This window comes from Mirounga angustirostris, unplaced genomic scaffold (genome assembly GCF_029215605.1).
Source record: "Mirounga angustirostris isolate CCGP_5_RB_7025 unplaced genomic scaffold, mMirAng1.0.hap1 SCAF_17, whole genome shotgun sequence".
In the NCBI taxonomy this organism is placed as follows: Eukaryota; Metazoa; Chordata; class Mammalia; order Carnivora; family Phocidae; genus Mirounga; species Mirounga angustirostris.
This window is the reverse complement of record NW_026991725.1, coordinates 14751175-14774850: the sequence shown is the minus strand read 5'-3', so window position 1 is coordinate 14774850 and position 23676 is coordinate 14751175. Positions and strand designations below refer to the sequence as shown.

The window sequence follows — 23676 nt, the reverse complement described above, 5'->3', positions numbered from 1 at the left end:
GAAATGGCTTCCTCTCACCTCTACCCCAGGAGCCTGCGTGCCAAAGACCAACCTCCCTTCTCACAACTGGGCTTAGGGTCTGCGTCCATATTGCTCTTGATGATAAACAGCAGCTGGGGCTCCAGCTGGGAGTTGAGGTCCTGTGGCCTTGAGACTCGGGAACAAAGGCTGAGCTGCTGTGGGGAAGGGACTTTTCCTGAATTTAAGGGAAGGGGAGCCCTGGGGCTGTTTATGCCTTTACCTCTCCGTAGAGCTGGCTGTTCCTCTCCTTCCTACAGATCTGGGGGGAGGGAAGGGGTGTCCTGTCTTTCCCTCTGAGGCTGATGACTTCACCTCCTTTCCCTTCCTCTTCCTCAGGTTAGGATCTCTACCCCTTCCCCATCTGCTCCCAGGGTCTGAAATCTCCATCCCTCTCTCTCTCCCTTTATTCTTCTTGGCATTGGGGTCTTTACACCCCTCCCTCTCTCTAAGCCTCGCCTCCTTATTCCTTTTTAGGCCTGCCTCCTAGCCCTGGGTGGAGTGGTCTGCATTCTTCTTTCTCTTCTTAAGGCCCCATCTCCCTCCCCCCACCCTTCCCCGCTCCCCCTCCCTCCGCCCCGAGGCATTGTGGGAGGAAACAAGATGTGGGGCGAGAGCGGCGCGGGGAGAAGCCCGCAGTGCGGGGCCGGGCGGGCGCAGCCAATGGGGAGCGCGGACGGCGGCGCGCGCGGCGGGGGGGCGGGGGCGGGGCGCTATTTCAGCGGGGGCCGCGCGTCGGCCGTGCTCAGCGGCAGAGCGGAGCGGAGCAGCGAGGCGCCAGCGAGGAGCAGGCGGGCGGGCCGGCGGGCGCGAGGCGGAGCGCGGGCGGCCGGGGAAGCTCGAAGGGCGGACGGCGGCGGCGAGCGATCGGCCCGGGGCCGCGGGAGCCGGAGACCGCGGCGGCGGCTGCTGCTGCTGCAGGAGGAGCCGAGGGGACACCGCCCCTGCCCGCGCCCTGCCTCAGGCCATCGCTGCTCCCCCGGGGCCCCGCGCGGACTAGCCTCCGTGAAGGTGAGCGGTCGGTGGGGGCGTCCCCCGGGCGGCGGCCCGCGCCCGTCGCGTGCAGCCCCACGCGCGGGGCCCGCCCCGAGGCCCGGAGCAGAGCTGGCCTCGGCGTGACGCCCTCGGCGCCCCTCCTTCCCAGGGCTGCGCCACCCTGTGCCCTCGCGACCCTCGGGCGCGGCCGGAGGCCCCGGGCTGCGGAGGTGCGGCTCCCCGCCTCCTCCCCGCGCCCCCCCCCCCCCCCGCCCCGCACTGCCGGTAGTCTCCCTGCGCTGCGTGGAGGCTTCTGGTGTTCGGGGCCGAGGGAGAGGGGGTGGAGAGGGCTCGGGCGTGACGCGGCGCCTCCTGCCGCCGCCACCCTCTGGGGCGTCCTTCCTGCAGCGAGGACGCCCAGTCACTCCGGCGCTGCTCCAGGCCCGGCGGGGGAGGGCGGCTGACCGGCCGGGGCGGAGGTTGGGGGGAGGATGCTTTCTCATGCCCGAGGTGCTGGCCTTTGGGGGCCGCAGCTCTGCGGAGGATGCCATGGTGGAGGGATAAGCCCCCTTGGAGATCTCAGGGGAGGGCGTACCAGCATTTGTGTGTGTTGGGGGCTGGGGAGGGTGGTCCAGGTCTTTCGGAGACTTGGCCTTTCCTGTCGCAAAACCGGGGATAGGGGATGGAGAGCTGTCCTGGAGTGCCCTCTTCGCTTTTCCAAAGAGCCCCTGGCTTTTAACTGAGGAGCTGGCCTGGGGCCTTCTGGTCATCTTTCTGCCGGAGGCCCAGGTTCCTTGCTTTTTTGTCCCAGGAGGGAGGTGGGTAGGCCGGGCACCACCTTATCCTTTTCTCACTGGCACCTTGGACAGGGCAGGTTGGGGCTAGGCCTCACCCCTCAGACGCCTGGGGGGCCAGGGGTGAAGAATCGTAGCATTGTAGTCACAAGACCGATGTTATGTAACCTCAGGCTCTCTGCTACTAGAGAGTAAGGTGGCTTTTAGTTACTGTGACAAAGTTGTTCCTTTGGACTTTGGGGATGAGGCGGTGGAGCAGGTGAGCTTGCTGGGAAAACCGGTGCCAATTTCATGCTTTAACTTCACAGTCTCTAACCGGGCCCCACCCCCACCCTTGCGTTTGTAAACAGTGCCCCCTTCTGAGTGGTAACCTGGAATAGGCCACCAGGTGACACTAGTTTTCTTCAAATACGAAGAGCCTTGTAATAATCAGAACATTCTTCCTCTTTTGCTGTTGTATGTCTGTTCAAACTCATTGAAGTTTCCCCGTTTATCTTATTTCAGCCATGGGTTTTTAAAATGAAGAATGTTGCTTTGCCCAAGGTCACGTAGCTAGCTAGTCAGGCCTTGAACAGGGTTCTCCTGACCTTTTCCTCAGCACCTGCTGGTGCTCACATACTCCTTGAAGCTCTGACTTTTCCTCCAAGGGTGTGGGGTCGGATTTTGCTGGTCCGCTAACCCTTTCCTCTTCCAGTCTCTGCTGAAATAGAACCCGCCGTTTAGTTTCAGGTGCCTTGGGTGCGGTCAAGGGCTGTGTGGCTGGCAGCTGGCATGTATGCTTCCTTTGCATCTGGTGCAGGCTAAAGGAGTAATCATGAGTTCTGCTTCCCTTTCAGTCCACCCAGCACACAGGCTAGTGTGGACGCAGAGATCAGGGTGGCCTGGAATGATACCAGGGATCTCTCCTTGAGCAGGGAGGCCTCCTGTGTAGCCTTAATATCCGACAGGGCTGGAATGACGACATCTTTTGTCTACTGGGCTGGGTGACAGAGTCCTCTTTTGGGGGGGTGGTATGGGGGATCAGTGTGATGGGACTGTGGTCAAGGACAGAGGATTGGTTTTTGCAGCTCATCTCTTCTGTTCGCGCAAAGCACTCACATGCTATAGACTGCCAGGCAGGTTCTGACCAGCCTTCTTGGGATTCCTGTCATCCCAGGAACGGACCATGCGAGGTCTACCCCAGAATTCTGGTTGCTGTAGGATGTGAATGCCAAGGCTTAGATAGCAGGGATAGGAAACGGGGCTGTTAAAATAATTCCTCACCTTTTGTTATCTCTGTCACTGCTGGGCATTGACAACCTTTTTCTGTGAAAGGCCAGATAGTAAATATTTTAGGCTTTACAGGCCTTGCGTTGTCTTGCAGCTACTCAACTCTGCCATTGTTGACTGTTCTGTAAAACTTTACAGAAACAGGTGGTGGGCTGAATCTGGCCAACAGACCCCAGTGTACACTCCTTGTTTGCAGATGTTCTCATAGAGCCTTAATCCTTACAACAACCCCTGATAGAGAGCTATCTTCATTGCTAAAATGGAAGTAATGAATGCAGTAAGGCTGAGTGACTTGTCCAAGACTACAAGAGTTCATAGTCAGGACCAGAAGTCAGGCCTACTGATTCTAGTCCATCTTCTTTCCACTGTGTTACCAATGATGCAATAATGGTCATTAAATCAAGGGCTTGTGGTGTTCAGGTGTTAATGCCACCTGGTTTGCCCTCAGTAACCCTGAGGTCTCCATTTCAAGATGATGGTATGAAAGTACAAAGGGTAACTTGCCCAAGGACACAGCTAGTAGGTGATATATTGTAATATCTTGGCAATTGGTGCTATTTAAAATATCAGAGATAAATTTAGAGTTGGAAAAGCCTTGTTTTACAAGTGATAAAAATTGATGGCTTATTATGTCTTTTTTTCTTATCTACCTTGTATTTCTCAGGTTTGGGGACCAGGTCTTTGCTAAAAGCTTAGGACCTCCCTCTTCTAATAATGCCTCATGTCTGTGTTTTCTGTTGTCATCACCTTCTGTACTCTGTTCCCCCACTGAGGCTCCACCCTCAGCTGCTAACGTTCATTGCTTAGAGCATGGGGTTGTCAGTTTGACCTCTCTGCTTCTTCTGCAGTGTCACGATGTCTGACCGGAAGGCAGTGATCAAGAACGCAGACATGTCTGAGGACATGCAACAGGATGCCGTTGACTGCGCCACGCAGGCTATGGAGAAGTACAACATAGAGAAGGACATTGCTGCCTATATCAAGAAGGTGCACCAAGAATGCTGTGGCTATTGGCTAGGGGTAGGGATGGGCATCTGAGCTGTGCCCCAGGGAGATCTGAACTGAGGGCTTAGGAAAGCAGGTATAGTCCATGCAAACAAAACCCACGAGCTTACAAAGCAGACAAATTAGGGAATGATTCTTGCCAAAGCATTCACCTTTGGAGTTCTTAATAGGAACTCTGCTGAGGTGTGCTTATGTGTGTGGTGTGGTGTGTGTGTGTGTGTGTATGTGTGTTTATAGATAATTATGTGACTGCAAAGCATTGGGGAGAGAAGCTTAGGATCAAATGTAACTGGCTCAGTTCAGAACTATTCAAAATATAGATCAAGGATAATTGAATAGCTAATATAAGATCATATACAAATTTTTCAAGGAACTGCATCATTTAAAGTGGGGTATCCCTATAATCCTATCATATAGGAAGTTTTCTTTCTCTTGAAAAGGATTCAGGTACTATATCATCTCCTTCTCCTCACCTTCTTAAGAAAAGGGTGGGCTTGAATATATAATTTGCTAAAAATGGATGAGCAATATTGGGGTAATAGGTTTAGTCCCTGAAAAATTCCTGAGCGAATGGGTGAATGAATGTGGTTAACACAGGAAGCCGCTGAGCTAGAAGTGAGAAGTGGTACCAGGGCCTCTGATTCCCAGTCAGAATCTATGTCTGCTAGTGTCATAATCCCAGTCTTTGATGTTTTCAGCCCTAGTATCCCAAAAGAGATGCCTAAGTGTAGTGGTTTCCTGGTCCATAGAGGTGGTAGGGCATCCTTAAGTTTTACAGACTTCTGCTTTCCTACTTAGGCAGGGTGGGATGAGAAGAGGAAACTCGAGTCCTGAGAGACTATCTGTATAAGGAGCCAGTGGGTGAAGAGCCAGCTCGGGGTGCCGGCTCCTGGCTGAGTGATGCCTTATCTGTCCTGTACAGGGAGGAGGATCCAGAATCATGGACTCTGAGTCAGGAGAATCCTTAGATTATATCTGGCCTAGCTTCTTTGTTTTGCTGATGGGGAAAATGAGAACCAGGGAAGTGACTAGGGCTCTCCTATATTACAGAGTCTGCATTAGGGCTGGATGTGGTGACCCATCCCCTTTCCACTGTTCCCTAATACCTCTTGGAGTCCCTTGGTGTAGGGGGCAGTGAGGAGGCCAAACAAGTTGTAAGTTAAGAACCTGGGGGACAGTCCCAGGGTTGGAAGCTTTGCTGGGTCCATGGTGGAGGTCTCTTGCATGGTGGGGTGCATCTCCTGAGCCATCTGTTTCCTGCTGGATCTATGGAGTGACTGGGAACTGCCTGTCTGATTAGGTCATAAGGATTTCCTAGGTTGCTTTGATGCTGAACTTGTGCCCCTGAGAGAAGTGAGGGAATTGCCTTGATCTCATGGCCGATGTCCTTGTTCTGCTGCTTACAGCCCACACAGTACCTGGCACACAGGAGTGCCTTTAATGTTGACTTACAAAGAACTGCTTCCTGGTACTCCTGACGTTTGGCTCTAGGGTCTGGGTTCGTGGCATTTGGAAATGCTGGTTTAGTAATGTGGGAGGCAGCAGGTGGCAAGTCAGGGAGGCTCTCCTCTGCTTTCCTCATGCTGTGTGACACTGGAGTGGTCTCTCATGCCCTGGGCTTTCCTGACTCCTTTGCTAAAGAATCACAGGGTGGACTACGGAGTAGGGTAGCTAGGAGGAGGAGGAGGAGGAGAGATGATCGGGGTGTAAAGTGCTAGAGAGAAATAATAGAGCCTTTGCAGTGTTCCATTATTAATGAAGGAAGGACTGTCCTAGCCAGCCTTAACCTGAGCTCCTGAGGTTTGGGGAGCTGAGGCCGTGGGCTAGGGGTGGGGTGAGGGGTGATGACTAAATTAATCCGATTCCTCTTCCGATTTCTCATCTTCCAGCTGTCCTAATCACCTTTCTTCTCTCCCTTTTATTCTTCTTTTAGGAATTTGACAAGAAATATAACCCTACCTGGCATTGTATCGTGGGCCGAAATTTTGGCAGCTATGTTACACACGAGACAAAGCACTTCATCTATTTTTACTTGGGTCAAGTTGCAATCCTCCTGTTCAAGTCCGGCTAGGAGGCCGCAGTGGAGGTGTCCGTGGCGGCGGCAGCGATGGCAGGCAGGCGGCGTTGCTGGGACTGTTTTGCACCGGGGCCAGCATCAGGATGTCCTCTCCAATGGCTGTGCTACTGCATGGACTGTATACTCGATTTCATGTGTATGTCGCAGTAAACAAAACCAAACTTCTTTCTGTTTAGTTGCCTGGGGAAGAAGGCTGCTTTATGTTTATTTTTCAAGACTTTAAAATCTTTTCTTGGGTTGTATTGCACTAGGAAATCTCTCCCACCCCTCCCTCTTCTCTTTCTCTCCCTACATTTAAAAAAAAAAAAAAAAAAAAGCCCTCAACGAAGCCTGTAAGACTAGGAGGGCAGGGGGAGAGCAGTCGGTTTCTGGAGGCGGAACTCAAACTGTGCAGCCACCTCCTCCTGGTGGTGGGTGCTGCTTTGCTAGGGCCAGAGAGGCTGCTGGGGGCAGCATAAGGCTTGGCAAGGAGAGAGGGATAGGAAGGAGGCTAGGGGGATTGATCTAGTACCAGGGAGAATATTCCACTGAACTGTGATTCCACGGCTTGGGGCAGAGGGTGGGGTGGGGGGTGGATTCTTTGAGGGGCCCTGAGACGTGTTTGTCTGTGGTGTGTGGGAGTGGGGAGCAGACTTGTCTTGCTGTCTTTGTCAGAAGAGTTTCAAAGTAAGGGCTGTGTCTTTGTGGATTACCTTCTTCTATTCTTCCTGCCGGAGCTCATGCTAGGAGGATGTTGGGGGTAGGATTAGCTTGATTTTTCTTCTATTCATTCTTCTCTCCTTCTGTCTGCTCCCTGCTTAGCCCTTGGTTTTCTCATTCCTCTGGAGTTCTCTTAGAGCAGCCCCTGTTAGTTGGCTGGCAAGGGAATTTCTGGTGACTGTAGTTCCTTAGTTAAGTCTTAGCAATCAAACCAAATCAATGTCTCCCTTGATTCTCCTTTGTGTATATGTGTGTATATGTGTGTGTGCGTGTGTGTCTTGGTTTGGGGTAGAGGGGAGGGAGGGGCAGGACAGTGTGGAATCTCTAGCGTGTATGGGTAGATAGGCTGCACGGTTAGTTCTAATTGGGCCTTTATGTTAAAAACCTCTGGGGGTGTCTGTTTTGGGGGTGAAGACCATTGTCAACCCCCCCCCCAGGCCATCTGGCCCAGACACTGCTTGCCCTATGGCTGTCTGTTCCCCAGAAGGCTTTGGGAGGATAGCCCATGAGGAGATGGCCATGATGCCATCTGCCCTGGAACTGGTTCTTAGTGGAGACGGAAAGTGACTTTGTGGGTGGTTGCAGTCCTTATGGGAGGTGGGGATGGAAGTGATAAAGGGCTGCAAGGACCTTTGGAGGAACTTCGGAGGGGATTAGTCTTGCAGTGGTGAAGCCAGGTATCAGGAGATGAGCAGGGCCGCTAGTGGGAGGAGATTCCAAGGAGAGTGCAGGGGGAAATCTTATCTGTTGATCAAACAGGGATGGGGGTGGGAGGGTCATTGCTGACTGAGCTGCTGATTCTTGTAAATCGCATCTAAAACTCTCATTGTAGGGTTGGCACTGTGGGAGGAGGGTGGTTGGGATCCAGCTCATTCTTTCTTCTTTTCTTTTTTTTTTCCCTCTGAGTCCATTCTTGGGGCTGGTGGGGAGGCAGGAGAATTCCCCCTCCCCAAGCCTTTAGTGTGTGCCGAGCTTTCTTTTTGATGCTGACAGGGGAGGGTGGTTACTGGGATGGTGAGTGAGTTCCCTATATCAAACCCTTCAGTGCACACAAGATTGAGTGCTTGGTTTTAGGTTTTATTTTTTTATGAATGTCCAAATCTGTGTTTCCCCCTGCCTTCCCAGACTTGTGTGGCCAGTTGGAAATGTCTGGTTTGTGTTCATCTCTCCCTCATTTCTGGAGCAGGGGCTGAGACCCCACCACATCTCCTATGCTCTGCATCCATGCCTCTTTTGGACATTAAAGGTCGATTGATGCACTTCTGAGCTGTTTGGGTTTTTTGCGGGGTAGGGGAGTCCAAAGGGCTGCCCTGGTGACAGTGGTGCCACACATGGGTGGGCGTAGAGGGTATCTAGGGTGGAGTGGAATGGGGGCTGAAGAGAGATCAGGCAAAGAGAGACTGATGGGCTTGAATCAGGTCTTATTTGTAGGGTCTAGTCTGAGGCCCCTTAACTGGGAGAATTAGCCAGCAGTACTCACCCACAAGGCTTTCTAGGTCCCTTGTTGGAGATGGCCAGCTGAGCCACATTTGGGGTTTTTGCTATAGCACATGTTGCCTTCCCTGTTTACCAGCCGCAGGTCCAGATGGCAGTTTTCCAGCTGCTGTCTTAGACCTGGAGGAGCTTAGCTTCTTAGAACCTTTGGCCAAGCCCTCCTATGGCCAAGGAGCTCGTAGCTCTCCTCCTCCTCCTCCTGTGCTTCCCTGAGGCCTGTACCCTATGGAGAAGTGGGGCATCTTTAGAAAGGTGGAAACGCTTGGAACCTGAGTGATTCTCTGGCTCCTGCATTATCCTGGTTGTCCCACTTGGGGGCTCCTGCCCCCACACACCTGAAGAGATGGGCAATACTTCCGAGAGTATCTGCCCACCCCTGATGCCAAGCGGTTGTGGAAGTGTCAGGGAGCAGAGGTGCTTTGTCCTCCTTTCCGTTGCCCCTGATGCAAAACATGTACTGAGTTTTGTGTGCTTGAGCCTAGGATGCTGTCACACAGAGCAAGATAAATTCTGTGCTTCGATGACATACGTAGTCTAATCAGGTAGAGCAGGCCTACACATTGAGCTTTTTCCAATAGTGACAAATGTATAATCAAGGAAATAAATTGGGTAATGAGCTATTGATTGTTGGAGGTAGGTAGATTGAATTCCTTCAGGTGGGAAGTTGGGCTGGATCTTGGAGAGCGTTCTACCTCTGGGGCAGTGAGGTCCTAAGGGACTCTAGAACCCCCAAATTCTGTTCCTGCTTTTGCTGGTATGAATAATTTGATAGAGCTGGAGCACTGAGGGATGGGAGTGAGGCCGTGGTTCACATTTTGTCTGTGACGGGTATCTCTAGCGCCCAAACTCCCCTTCCTGCCCTGGTGAGAGGCCATCCAGCTGGTATCCATGGACAACATATCCCTTCGCAGGTAGGTACACCTGCACATCTGGAAGGCTAATCCTGCAAGGCTTTTTGGGGATGGGTTCCAGAAGGAGCTGTGGGAGGCAGATGGATATTGTGGTATAGAGGAATGCAGCCGCTGTCAACTGGGGCCAGGCAAAGAGAGTGGGATTGTCCATAGCCTACCTCTTTTTTATCCTCTTCAATCTCCTGGGGCCTTTGGCTAAACATAACTGAAAGGCAGATGGCAAGGCTGACCCAGGGATGCAATCTGGAGGCAACAGAGCAGAAAAGAGTAGAGAATAAATCCAAGGGGAGCAAACCGGACCAGCATGGTAGGGAGTTGTCTCTGTTGCTATGGATGTGTGTGTCTCCAGAATTTGTGTCCACTAGCCTAGACCTAAGGTGTGGCTGTCCCCCAGACTGTCCCCTCACTTCCTTCATGTCTTTACTCAGACATCCTGTTACCCTGTATGAAATAGCGCCTCCCTACCACGACTACTAACCTTACCCAGTTTAATTCAGCACAGAACCTGCCAATGTTTGACATGTTTGCTGTTTACTTGTTGGTCTCCCACAACTAGAATATAAACTCTGTGACAGGGCCATTTTCTCTTTCCTTCGCTGCCTTATCTTCACACAGAACAGCACTTGTCCTGTAGTAAATGCTTGATAAATATTGGTTGGTCAAATGAAAAAGGAAGAGTGTAAGTGAGCTGGGGCAGCCCCTCTACCTCAGGGCAGCCCAGCCTTTCCTGAAGAGCCTCTGTCTGGCTTGATGCCCTCTTGCTGCCCAACCTGTGTGTAATTTCCTGTTGCCTGGAAGGAGCGAGTGGGTCACTCCTCTTGCCAGCTATGGAAGAATGAAAGCATATGTTTATCATAAAGTATATTTTAAAACATTTCAGTTTGTTTATGTCCTGGAAACCTCCAAGCACCCCTCTGAGCTAGACCCAACAGTCATTAGCCACATTTTTGGAGAAGCAAATTGAATCATAGAGGGCAAGTGACTTGCCAAAGCCCATGTAGCTGGTAGCGTTTCTAGAGCCCAGGCACTGTGACTCATTAGGGCTCAACTGGGTTTGGCAGCAGTGGTCTCACTGATAATCCTTGAGGTTGAGGCCCAGCTCTCTGAGCTCAGGAGCAAGTCCCTGGTTCCACTGATACTCCCTTTCCTGGGATCAGCTTTGGCAAGGGCAGGGAGAATAGTTCCCTGTCCCTCCCTTCTTGCTCCTCCCATATGCTAAGGATTGAGGAGCTGCCCCTTCCTTGAGGTCTCACCAGAGGGGTAAATAAATCTTGTGGACTTAGAGAACAGAATCCCAGAATTCTGACCTCTTCGGCCTCCCCTGAACTAAAGGTATAGCTTCCTTACCACCCTGGTAACAAGGAGTGTGCTATGTCACCTGTTGAAGAGGTCAAGTGTACCTGTATGTATATGTTTATGATGTCCTGGGCTTGGTGTCCACACTGCTGTAGAGGCATACTCCTCTGCTTAGACTGCTACCGTACCGGGATAGACAGGTTCATAAGAGATCAAAGAGGACCCCAGTTCCCTGTGCCTCTCTTCTCTTGTTTTGTCCAAAGGTGTATAGTGTTTGTGGTGAAGCTGCTAGACATTGCTCTCTTGAGTTTCCAGAGAGAGGCTAAGCATGCAAAGACAGTGTGGTAGTGTGGGTAGAACCCAGGATCTAGAATCAGAAGACCTGGGGTTGAGTCCCAGCTCCAACACTTGACCATTGTATGAACTTGGGCAAGTTCTCTCTGAGACTCAATTTCTTCATCTGAAAATGGGGATAATACCTATCTACCCCAAAGGGTGGTTATGAGGATTAAATGACATGTACGTGAATGTGCTTTGAAATTGGAAAGTGATGAGGAGGATACTGATTATTAGGATCTGTGACAAGAAAGCTTGGGGAAAGAATAAAGGATTCTGGGGAGTCAGGTCCTTCAGATGCCCCCTCACATCTTGTCACACCAGCCTCCCTGCTCCCTGTCCATATGCACCCATATTATAGAGAAGGAAATGACCAGACAGGGAAAGAAACTTAACTAAGGTCACATGGATGTTGGGGACAACTGGGATGTAGAAATTGGTCTCCTGACTCCCAGGCCAGTTCTGATTCTAGTTTGAGGTGGTAGAGGGGACTAATTCATCACTAGGTGCTGAGCCCCCTACTGAACTCTGGAATACCCTGTATTTGGTGATGGTGTACAATTCAGTGTTTGGGTTTTTTTTTTTTTAAGGTTTTATTTATTTTAGAGAGGGAGAGTGAGTGCACCAGTGGGGAGAGGGAGAGGGGGAAAGAATCTGAAGCAGACTGCACTGAGCCCCCCAGCCGCCCCCAATTCAGTGGTTTTTAGCATATTCAGAGTTGTGCAACCATCACCACTGTCTAATTCCATGATGTTTTTATCACTCCCCAAAGAAACTTTGCACCCATTTGTAGTCACTCCTCATTCCTCTTTCTCCCTAGCCCGTGGAAACTGCTTATCTACTTCCTGTCTTTTTGAATTTGCCTATTCTGGACATTCATATAAATGAAATCATACAAATGTGGCCTTTGTGTCTCGTCTCTTTCACTTATCATAATGTTTTCAAGGCTCAACTGTGTTGTAGCATTTATCAGTACTTCATTCTTTTTTTCTGGCCAAGTAATGTTCCATCATATGAATATATCACATTTTGTTTATGTATCTGTTGAGGGACATTTGGCTTATTTCCACTTGTTGGCTATTGTGAATAGTGCTGCTATAAACATTCATGTATATGTTTTTAATTCTCTTGGGGCACCTTTTATTTTTTTTTTAATGTCAATTTACTTTTCTATTTTTTTAAAGATTTTTTTTATTTGACAAAGAGAGATAGTGAGAGCAGGAACACAAGGAGGGGGAGTGGGAGAGGGAGAAGCAGGCTTCCCGCCGAGCAGGGAGCCCGATGCGGGACTCGATCCCGGGACCCTGGGATCATGACCTGAGTCGAAGGCAGACACCTAACGACTGGGCCACCCAGGCACCCCTACTTTTCTATTTTTTAAAATCTAGATGGGAATGGGCAATTTTTTTCTGTAAAGGGTCAGACAGTAAGTATTTTAGGCTTTGTGGGCCATATGACATCATCATGCTTATGGTTGTACAACTGCTGAACTCTGCCATTGTAGCATGAAAGCTGCCATAAGCAACATATAAACCAATAAGCATGGTTGTGTTTCAGTAAAACTTTAAACAGGCAGTGGGTCAAATTTGACATGTGGACCATAGTTTGCCAAACCCTAGTCTAGATGATACATTTACATGATTCAATATTCCAAAGGTAGGGACTCCTGGGTGGCTCAGTTGGTTAAGCATCCAACTCTTGGTTTCAGCTCAGGTCGTGATCTCAGGGTCTCAGCCCCCGACACGGGGCTCCATGCTCAGCAGGGAGTCTGCTTGGGATTCTGTCTCTCCCTCTGCCCATCCCCCACCCCTGCTCTCTCTCTCTCTCTCTCTCTCTCAAATAAATAAATCTTCAAAAACAATATTCCAAAGGTAGGAAAATGAAAATTCTCCTTCCACGTCAGTCCCCCAGCACTGACTGGGTTTCCCTCCTTAGAAACAATTAATGATGTGAGATTTTATGTTCCCTTTCAGTGTATAAAAAGTGTATTTTTAAGTGGCTATGCAATATTCCAACATGTTGCATATGGTTTAATAAACATGAATGGACTAAGATGTCCAAAGGCATGCCCTGAAAGACAGAACACTTGTAGGGGTGCTGCCCTGACCTGCCCAATTCATGCCTTCATCAGGATAATCTTTTGAACTCCTGGGATTTGCCTGGGAGTTCTGGGGATCATGCCTAATGAATATGTTGGGTAATCCCTTTTGGGTCAAAAACAAGCTGACTCTTGGGGATGCAATTTTTTTTTTTCAGTAGTTTTTACCTATTCTACCAGAGAAACATAACCAGTAGGAAGGCTATCTATTTGATCTATCTATCTATCTATCTATCTATCTATCATCTATCTATCCATCTATCCATCCACCTATCTAATCTATCTGCTTTATTACCAGGAATTGGCTTACTCAGTTGTCAGGGACAGGTAGGTAATTCTGGAATATTCATGAAGGCTGTAAGGAAGGTGAGGCTGGAAGCTCAGGAAGGAGCTGACACTGCAGTTCACAGGTAGAATTCTTCAGGGAAACCTCAGGCCTTTCAACTGGTTGGAGCTTGGTCCACCCAGATTATCTGAGATAGTCTTTACATAAAGTTAACTGATTGTAGATATTAATGACATATACAAAATAATTGCACAGTGACACCTAGATTAGTATTTGGTTGAATATCTAGGTATTAGAGCCAAGCCAAGTTATCACATGAAACTGATCATTTTAGTCCACATCTCGTCAACCCAGCACCCATATGCATCTCCTTAAACTGTACTTAATTTCCAAATTAATAACAAGTCATACTTCCACCTAACGTGATACAATTATCCTGTGTACAACTGAAAATGTGCTAACCTTTTCCCCAGAAGAGGATGCAAAGTCTGGGTGATGTTCACTCCTCTCCTTGATAATCCTATAACTTCAATAATTTAAAGTTAGCTATTATTTTTAAGATTTTTTTATGTGACAGAGAGCAAGGGAACACACAAGCAGGGGGAGCAGCAGAGGGAAAAGCAGGCTCCTGGCTGAGCAGGGAGCCCAACGTGGGACTAGATCCCAGGGCCCCGGGATCATGACCTGAGCCAAAGGCTGACACTTAACTGACTGAGCCACCCAGGCACCCCTAAAGTTAGCTATTATTAATATGTTTTATGTTAGAATACAAGGGGGATAAGAGGGAAGAAAAAACATATACACAAAAATAAATATATTTATAATAAAATAAGGAATAACTAATCATAATTACAGTCCCCATTTCTGCAATTGGTCAGATAGTCATAGCTGGTATTTATAACTACCTTCTTCCCCTACTTATTACATATTTCCTTTGCCGTCAGCAAGCACCTTAATGCTGGTTATAGTTCTTTTCCTAGCACAATGCTCCCAAACTTTCATTCTTGAGTGTCTTGAAGTGCCGTTAGAAGTTTTGCCTAAAATTGGGTTGTTACAATTTTCCATTGGTTTTAATCACAGGGCATGGTAGTACCAAGGGATTCCTTAAGGGCTATCTTATATTCCAGACATACTTTACCTCCATTATGTAGTAGAATCCCAATTTCCCCCTTGCTAGTCAGAATCAATCACCTCAGCTAGTACAGTAACTCCCTCCTTGGTCTGTTGATTCAGAGGCATATGAAGAGCCCAAACTGGCAGTCCAAACTTCCAATTCAACAGAATCATTGTGTCTTCTGGAGAAAGTATTCTTCCCTTTGGAATAAAGACTTACAGGCCAGCACAGCATAATGTTGCAAGGATGGGAAGCAAAAATTGTGCTAGTGGATCACTGGGGGTAACAGTGAGTGGTGACATTCCATTTCCACTCCTTAATGCCTGGAAGCATGAGTCCTAGCTGTGGGAGAAACGGCACCATACCTGGAATGCTGATTTAGAACATATACAGTCTCCTGAAGTACATTGCTACAGTCCTGCAAGGTATTGTCACCTAGCTGGTGTTGTAACTAGATCTTCAAAAGGCTATTCAACCTTTGTATCAAGCCGGCTATTTCAGGATGATGGGGTAACATGGTGATACCAGTAAATTCCATGGACATGGGCCCATTGCTGCACTTCATTTGCTGTGAAGTGAGTTCTTTCATTAGAAGCAATGCTGTGTGGAATACCATGACGGTGGATAAAGCATTCTGGAAATCCACAGATGGTGGTTTTGGCAGAAGCATTATATGCAAGGAAAGCAAATCCACATCCAAAGTGTCTGTTCCAGTAAGAGCAAAGCACTATCCCTTTCATGATGGAAGTAGTCCAATGTAATCAACCTGCGATGAGGTAAGCTGGCTGATCACCCCAGGGAATGGCGCCGCCTCTCAGTTTTGGTCTCCACTGCAGGCAGATTAGGTACTCAGCATCGGCTGTAGCCAGGTTGGCCATGGTGGATGGAAGTCCGTGTTACTCAGCCCATGCATAACCTCCGTCCCTGCCACCTGGCTGCTGTGTTCATAAACCAATGGGCAATGACAAGGGGGGCTGGGCAAAGAGGCTGACTTGTATCCACAGAACAGGTCATGCTATCCACTTGATTATTTAAAAATCCTCCTCTGCGGAGGTCACTCTTTGGTGAGCATCCACATGGGATACAAATATCTTTACCTTCTGTGCCCATTCAGAGAGACCTACATCTTAGGTTTCTTGTCACCAATTTTCCAATCATGTCCCTTCTAAGTCCCTGACTATCCAGCCAAACCTTTGGCCATAGCTCATTAATCAGTATAGACTTATGCCTCTGGCCATTTCTTTCCAGACATAATGAAAAAGCAGGTGCACTGCTCAAAGTGCTTCACCACTGTTCTTCCAGGATGTCCTAGAAAGGGGCTATAGTGCTATGGCTGTCCACTTTTGGGTGGTGCCTGCATATTGTGCAGAACCATCTGTAAACTAATCCTGAGTTACTGCTCCTCAGTCAAATGGTCCGAGGGAACTCTCCCTGAGGCCACAGGTGCAGGCTGAGAAGGTAATGTGGTGGCAGTAGGGACTATGGTCATTTAGGGCCACTTTCTCATACCAGAAAAAAAAAGAACTAAACCAGCAATAGGAAATACATACATATATATATATAAATATATACATTTATATATATCCTATCCAGACCAGTATCATATATAATATATATGATACATACATATCTATAATTATTGATAATATAGGATCAATAGGATAATAATATATGATCCTAATAGATCATATATATAAAATATGTATTAACATATATAATATATATAAAGATATTTATTGCAGTACTTGGCTTATGTGATTGAGGACTGGGTAGGCAAGTTTGAAGTCCGTAGGCTGGCCGGCTGGGGCTCTGGCAGGAGCTAAAGCTGCAGTCTACAGGCAGAATTTCTTCTTCCTCAGGGAAACTTCAGGTCTGTTCTTAATGCCTTTCAACTGATTGGATTGGGCCCACCATATCATCTAGGATAATTTCCTTTCCATAAAATCAACTGATTGTAGATGTTAATCTTACCTACATAACACCTTTCCAGCAATACCAGGATTAGTGTTTGATTGAATAATTAATTGCCATGGCCTACCTCAGTTGACACATACAACTGACCATCATGGTTTGCAAACTGAGAAAGTTATACCTTCTCATAGAAGAATCTAAATATATACAAAGAGGCAAGTCGTTTTTAAAAGCAGCTTTATTCAATTGCACTACTGGGTATTTACCCCAAAGATACAAAAGTAGGGATCCGAAGGGGTACGTGCACCCCGATGTTTATAGCAGCAATGTCCACAATAGCCAAACTGTGGAAAGAGCCAAGATGTCCATCGACAGAGGAATGGATAAAGAAGATGTGGTATATATATACAATGGAATATTATGCAGCCATCAAAAGGAATGAGATCTTGCCATTTGCAACGACGTGGTTGGAACTGGAGGGTATTATGTTGAGTGAAATAAGTCAAACAGAGAAAGACATGTATCATATGATCTCACTGATATGAGGAATTCTTAATCACAGGAAACAAACTGAGGGTTGTTGGAGTGGGGGGTGGGGTGGGAGGGATGGGGTGACTGGGTGATGGACACTGGGGAGGGTATGTGCTCTGGTAAGCGCTGTGAATTGTGCAAGACTGTTGAATCTCAGATCTGTACCTCTGAAACAAATAATGCAATATATGTTAAGAAAAAAAAAAAGAAGAAGAAGAAGGTAGCGGGAGGAGAAGAATGAAGCGGGGGAAATCGGAGGGATGGACGAACCATAAGAGACGATGGACTCTGAAAAACAAACTGAGGGTTCTAGAGGGGAGGGGGGTGGGAGGATGGGTTAGCCTGGTGGTGGGTATTGAGGAGGGCAAATTCTGCATGGAGCACTGGGTGTTATGCACAAACAATGAATTATGGAACACTTCATCTAGAGCTAATGATGTAATGTATGGGGATTAACATAAGAATAAAAAATAAATAAATAAATAAAAATAAAAGCAGCTTTATTGAAGTGTAATTGATATACAATAAATTGCACATATTTAAAGTATACAATTTGATACGTTTTGACATATGTATATGCCATTAAAACTATCACCACAATCAAGATATCAAACATTTTCACCCACCCGAAGTTTTCTCATGACCCTCTGTAACCCTCCCTCTCCCTTCCTTGCCTCCCTCCAGTCCCAGGCAATCACTGATCTACTTTTCCTCACTGTAGATATGTTTGCATTTTCCAGAATTTTATAAAAATGGATCATATGGCATGTATTCTTTTTTATTGAGTTTGGTTTCTTTCACTCAACATAATTATTTTGAGATTTATCCATGCTGTTCTTCTGTGTGTCATAGTTTATTCTTTATTGTTGAATAGTCCTGTCATATGAATATACCACAGTGTATTTATCCATTTCCCAATTCAGGGATGTCTGGGGTTCCATTCTGACAATTATGACTAAAGCTGCCATAAACATTTGTATTCAGGTTTTTGTGTTAATGTAGGCTTTTATTTTATTTGGGTAAGTAACTAGGAGTGGGATTGCTGGATTTTATGGTGAGCATATATTTAACCTTAAAAGAAACCGCCAAACTATTTTCCAGAGGGGACACACCATCTTACATTCCCACCAGCAGTGTGTGAGATTTTCATTGCTCCCCATCTTGTCAACACTTGCTATTGTCAATTTTAGTTTTTAAATTTCACTTTTCAAAAGGTTTGTAGCAGTATCTAATTTTGGTTTGAATTTACATTTCCCAAATGACTAATGATGTTGAGCATCTTCTTATGTGATTGTTACCGTTTTATCTTTGCTCATCTTTTTATTAGGTTGTTTGTTTTCTCATTGTGGAGTTTTAAGAATTCCTTTATTTATTTATTTATTTATTTTAGCGAGAGCACCCGAGTGCAAGCACCTGAGTGGGAGGAGGGGCAGAGGGGGAGAATCTCAAGCAGACTCCCTGCTGAGTGGAGAGCCGGACTTGGGGCTTGAACTCAGGACCCATGAGATCATGATCTCAGTCGGAACAGAGTCGGTTGCTTAACCGGCTGAGCCACCCAGACACCCCTTAAGAATTCTTTCTAAATTCTGGATCTGAGTCCATTCTCAAATACATGATTTGCAGATATTGTCTTTGAGTCTGTGGCTTGTCTTTTCATTCTCTTGTCTCTTACAAAGTAAACATGAAATCTAATTTATCTCTTTTTTGCATTGTGCAAAATGCATTTGGTGTATCTAAGAACACTTTGATAACCCAAGGTAACAAAGGTTTCCTCCTACTTTTCTCTAACAAGTTTTAAAGTTTTTTTTTTTTTTAAGATTTTATTTATTTGGGAGAGAGAGAGTGAGAGAGAGCACAAGTGGGGTGGGGTGGGGAGGAGCAGACAGGGAGAAACATGCAGGGAGCCCAACATGGGGCTTGATCCCAGGACCCTGGGATCATGACTTGAGCTGAAGGCAGATGCTTAACCGACTAAGCCACCCAGGCGTCCCAAAAGTTCAAAATTCTTATGTCTTCTTGGTGGATTGTACTTTTTGCCAAATGCTTTTTCCACAGCTGTTGAGATGATCATGTGGTTTTTCTTTTTTATTCCATTAATATGGGAAATTACGTTGATTGATTTTTGAGTGTTAAACCAAACTTGCATTACTAGAATAAATGCCACTTGGTCATGATGATTGTCCTTTTTATATGTTGTTCAATTTTATTTGCTAAAATTTTGTGAAGAAGTTTTGCACTTATTTTCAGGAGGGATGTTGGTCTGCAGTTTTCTTTCCTTGTTATGTCTTCATCTGGTTTTGTCATCAGAATCAGGTTAGCCTCCTAGAATGAGTTAGGAACTATTTCCTCCCCTTTAATTTTCTGCAAGTGTTTCTGCAGAATGGTTATTATTTCTTTCTTAAATGTTCAATAGAATTCATCAGTGAGTCCATCTGTGTCTTGAGTTTCCTTGTGCATAGGTTTTTTTTAACTGCAAATTCAATTTCTTGAGTAGATTTGGTGCTATTCAGATTATCTTCTTCTTCTTGAGTAAGCTTGCTATTGCATCTCTACAGTTATTTCTCCATTCCTTCTAAGTTATAGAATTCATCTGCAAAAAGTTAATGATATTTCCTTATCATCATTTTATTTGCATGGAATCCATAATAATGTCATCTCTCAGCCCTACTATTGGTAATTTTGTCTTCCCTCTTTTTTCCCCGATTAGTTTTGCTGGAAGTTTATCAACATTATGGATCCTCTCAAGAAACCAGATTTTTGTTTCATTTATTTACTCAATTTTTATGTTTTCTATTTTATTTATTTCCACTCCAATCTTTCTTTTTTTCTGCCTACTTTGGGATCAATGTGCTGTTATTATTTTTGTGGAAACTGAGGTCATTGTTTGAGGTCTTTCTTCTTTTCTAACATAGGCTTTTAGTGCTATAAATTTTCCTCTAAGCTTTAGCAGCATCCACAAATTTTGATAGGTTGTATTTTGATTTTAATTCAGTTTAAATTACTTTCTAATTTCTTTTTTATTTTTTCTTTGACCCATGGATTATTTAAAGTAAATTATTTAGGGGACACCTGAGTGGCTCAGTCGGTTCAGCGTCTGCCTTCAGCTCAGGTCATGATCCCAGCGTTCTGGGACTGAGCCCCGCATCCAGCTCCCCGCTCAGAGGGTAGTCTGCTTCCCCCTCTGCTTGCCGTTCCCCCTGCTTCTGCGCTCTCTCCCTCTCTCAAATAAATAAATAAAATTTAAAAAAAGTAAATTATTTAGTTTCCAAATATTTGGGGATTTTCAGTTATCTTTATGTTACTGACTTCTTATTTAATTCCATTGTAGTAGGAGAATATACTTTTGTGATTTGAATCCTTTAAAATTTATTTAGATTTGTTTTATGGCCCAGAATATGGTCTAACATGGTAAATTTTCAATATACATGAAAAAATAATGCATATCCTACTGCTATTGGGCATTGGGCCAATTTGATCAATATAGTTTTCTATATCCTCATTGGTCTCTCTCTACTTGTTCTCTAAATTACTGATAGAGGAGTATTGAGAATTCCAACTATAATTATGAACTCTATTTTTCCTTAAATTTCTAGCATTTTTTTGTTTAATGTGTTTTGAAGCTCCTCATAAACATTTAGGATTGTTATATCCTTTCAATGAATTGATTTATTTATCATTATGAAATGATTCTCTTTATCCCTGGTAATATTATTTGCTCTGAAATCTATTGCATCTTCAACTTTCTTTCTCTCTCTCTCTCTTTTTTTTAAAAGACTTTATTTATTTATTTGACAGAGAGAGAGTGAGAGAGAGAGTACAAGCAGGGGGAGTGGCAGGCAGAGGGAGAGGGAGAAGCAGGCTCCCCGCGGAGCAGGGAGCCCGATTTGGGGCTCGATCCCAAGACCCCAGGATCATGACTTGAGCCAAAGGCAGATGCTTAACCGACTGAGCCACCCAGGCACCCCTAGTTTTCTTTTGATTAGAAGTAGCGTGGTATATCTTTCCCCCACCTTTTTAACTATAGCCTGTCTGTGTTTTTATATTTAAGTAACTTTCTTGTAAGCAGCATATAGTTGGGTCTTACTTTCCTTTTTTTAAAAAAAAAATTGAGGTAAAATTTATTTTTGACACTGTGTAAGTTTAAAGTGTACAATATGTTGATTTGATACATTTATATATTACAACATGATTGCCACCATAGCTTAGCTAACACCTCTAGGATGTCATATAATTATCATTTCTCTTTTGTGATGAGAACAATTAAGATCTAGTCTCTTAGCAACTTTGAAGTTTATAATACAGTATTGTCGACTATCATCACTGTGCTATACATTAGATTTCCAGAACTTATTTATCTACTATTTGCATTCATATTTTTATTTACTACATATGGCAGCCCTGGATGGAGGGGAACTGAGGCCTGCCAACAGCTAGCACTGACTCTTCATCTATGTGAGTGAGACATTTGGGAAGCCCCAGTCACACCCTCAGAGGACTGCAGTCCTTGCCACTATCTTGACTGAAACCTCATGAGAGAGCCCGAGTCAGAACCAACTAGCCAAACGACTCCAGAATTCCTAATTCTTAGATACCGCATGACATAATAAATGTTTATTATTGTTTTAAGCCACTAAGTTTTAGAGTAATATGTTACACAGCAATAGATAACTAATATAGGTACATAAACATTTGAATACCTGTACAGAGAAAAATTTGGATAAACTTTAATCCTCTTGGGAGGGAACTGGCTTTGGGCGGCTACTCTAATCTTATCTATAATTTTTAATAAGGACAGTGTAAGATAGAAAAATATGTGCTATGTAAATATTAATTAAAAGAATGTCCACTAAGAAATAACAAGTGTTGGTGAGGATGTGGATAAAAAGGGACCCTCATGCACTTTTGATGGGAATGAAAATCAGTGTAGCCACTGTGGAAAACAGTATGGAGTTTCCTCAAAAAATTAAAATTAGAAATATGATATGATCCAGTAATTCCACTACTGGGTATTTACAAAAAGAAAAGGAAAACATTAATTTGAAAATATACATGCACCTCTACGTTTATTGCAGCATTATTTACAATAGCTAAAATATGGTAGCCACCCAAGTGTCCACTGATAGATGAATAGATAAGATGTGATATGTATGTACAATGGAATATTATGCAGCCACGAAAAGGAGGGGATCTTGTCATTTGTGACAACATGGATAGACCTAGAGGGTATTATTCTGCTAAGTGAAATAAGTCAGACTGAGAAAGACAAATACCATATGATTTTACTTATATGTAAAATTTAAAAAACAAAACAAATAAGTAAGCAAACAAAAAGCAGAGTCAGACCTATAAATACAGAGAACAGATTGATGGTTGCCAGAGGGAAAGGGTAGGGGTGTGGGGGAAATGGGTGAAGGGGAATGGAAGATACAGCCTTCCAGTTATGGAATGAATAAGTCACAGGAATAAAAGGTACAGTATAGGAATCTAGTCAATGTTGCAATAGCATTGTATGGTGACAGATGGTAGCTACACTTGCGGTGAGCATAGACTATTGTATAGGGAAGTTGAATCACTATCTTATACCCATGAAACTAATGTAACATCGTGTGTCAACTATACTGAGTTTTAAAAATTTGTAAAAATAAAAGAATGTCTATTAACTGATGTAGAAAAAAAAGTGTGGTATCCATACAATGGAATATTTTTTGGCCATAAAAAGAGATGGAATACTGATTCATGCTTATAATATGGATGAAACCTGAAAATGTTATGCTAATTGAAAGAAGCCAGGCACAAAAGGCTAAATAAAACCTGTAATGTAATAAATACTTATTGTTTGGGGCCACTAAGTCCCAGGGGGGAATTTGTTACACAGCAATAGATAACGAATGCAGTGGGTTTTTAAGAATTAGTATGAATAAGAGAATATATGTGAAACATCTAACACATAGAAGGCCACCATAATAAATAGTGGCTAGTATGAGTGGGGAAAATGTCCTCCAATTCCAGAGATTATCTCTTTTTTTTTTGTTTTTAAAGATTTTATTTATTTATTTGAGAGCGAGAATGAGAGAGAGAGAGAGCATGAGAGGGGGAGGGTCAGAGGGAGAAGCAGACTCCCTGCCGAGCAGGGAGCCCGATGCGGGACTCGATCCCGGGACTCCAGGATCATGACCTGAGCCGAAGGCAGTCGCTTAACCAACTGAGCCACCCAGGCGCCCCTCCAGAGATTATCTCTTGTGGGCAACCAGGGATGAGGAGAAGAGTGGGGCCAGGGCCTCGGCCTTTGCCCCAGCTGGACATAGCCTCTCCGGGTCACTCTCTGTTTGCCCTCATCCTTTATCTCGACCTACCTCCTTTTTAGGGTACTCTCACTTTGTTGAGTAGAGTTATGTAAATAGAGTTATACAGTATATGGCTAGCATTCAACTAATAGTTATCTATAGAACTAATATAGATTAGCTATATAAATACCCCTTAGTATTTATATGGCTAGAGGGCAAAGCCTTGTCTTGTTTACTTCTGCCCAACCAATACAGTGCCTTGCACATAGCAGACGCTCAGTATATGCGAAAAGAACAAATGAAGAATAACATAGGAAACAGCTATTGAACCGAAAAAGAACGACACACATATGCTGACCTAGCTCACTTCCAGGAACCCATCAGAAAGTGGGTGTAAGGGAGAAAGCCATAGATCCAAGGATGGTTATTGCAACATTGCTTGTAACAGTTGAGAAAGAAAACTTGGAAACAACCAACTATCTATCCTTAGGGGTGAATAAATTGTGTTACATCCATACTCTGGAATGTTATGCAGCAATTCAGAAAGAATGAGTGTCTGTCCACTGACTTGATGTTGG

At 45.2% G+C, this 23676-nt stretch overlaps 2 protein-coding genes across 4 annotated transcripts in view; both read left to right on the top strand.

The window, feature by feature from the left end:
• The first annotated feature begins 748 nt into the window (after positions 1–748).
• On the top strand, positions 749–11777 carry DYNLL2 (dynein light chain LC8-type 2). Of its 2 annotated transcripts, none has more exons than XM_045889235.3 (3): positions 749–1029; positions 3905–4043; positions 5995–11777. In XM_045889235.3, the coding sequence occupies exons 2-3, from the start codon at positions 3912–3914 to the stop codon at positions 6130–6132; spliced, it is 270 nt and encodes an 89-aa protein (XP_045745191.1). In that variant the 5' UTR covers positions 749–1029; positions 3905–3911; the 3' UTR covers positions 6133–11777. The 2 variants fall into 2 exon arrangements, with proteins under 2 accessions (XP_045745191.1, XP_064439225.1); XM_064583155.1 differs by lacking the exon at positions 749–1029 and adding an exon at positions 1708–2046.
• A 144-nt stretch (positions 11778–11921) lies between these two features.
• LOC123842740 (olfactory receptor 4D1-like) overlaps positions 11922–23676 on the top strand; it is a 64448-nt gene continuing 52693 nt past the window's right edge. For both annotated transcript variants that reach the window (XM_064583153.1, XM_064583150.1), the window contains exon 1: positions 11922–15148. The gene's annotated coding sequence lies outside the window, so the exon portion shown is untranslated. The remainder of the gene's footprint in view (positions 15149–23676) is intronic.

Coding starts and splice junctions, on each gene's coding strand:
- DYNLL2 (XM_064583155.1), top strand. Junction 4,044..5,994: donor TTGCTGCCTATATCAAGAAG/GTGCACCAAGAA, acceptor TTCTTCTTTTAG/GAATTTGACAAGAAATATAA.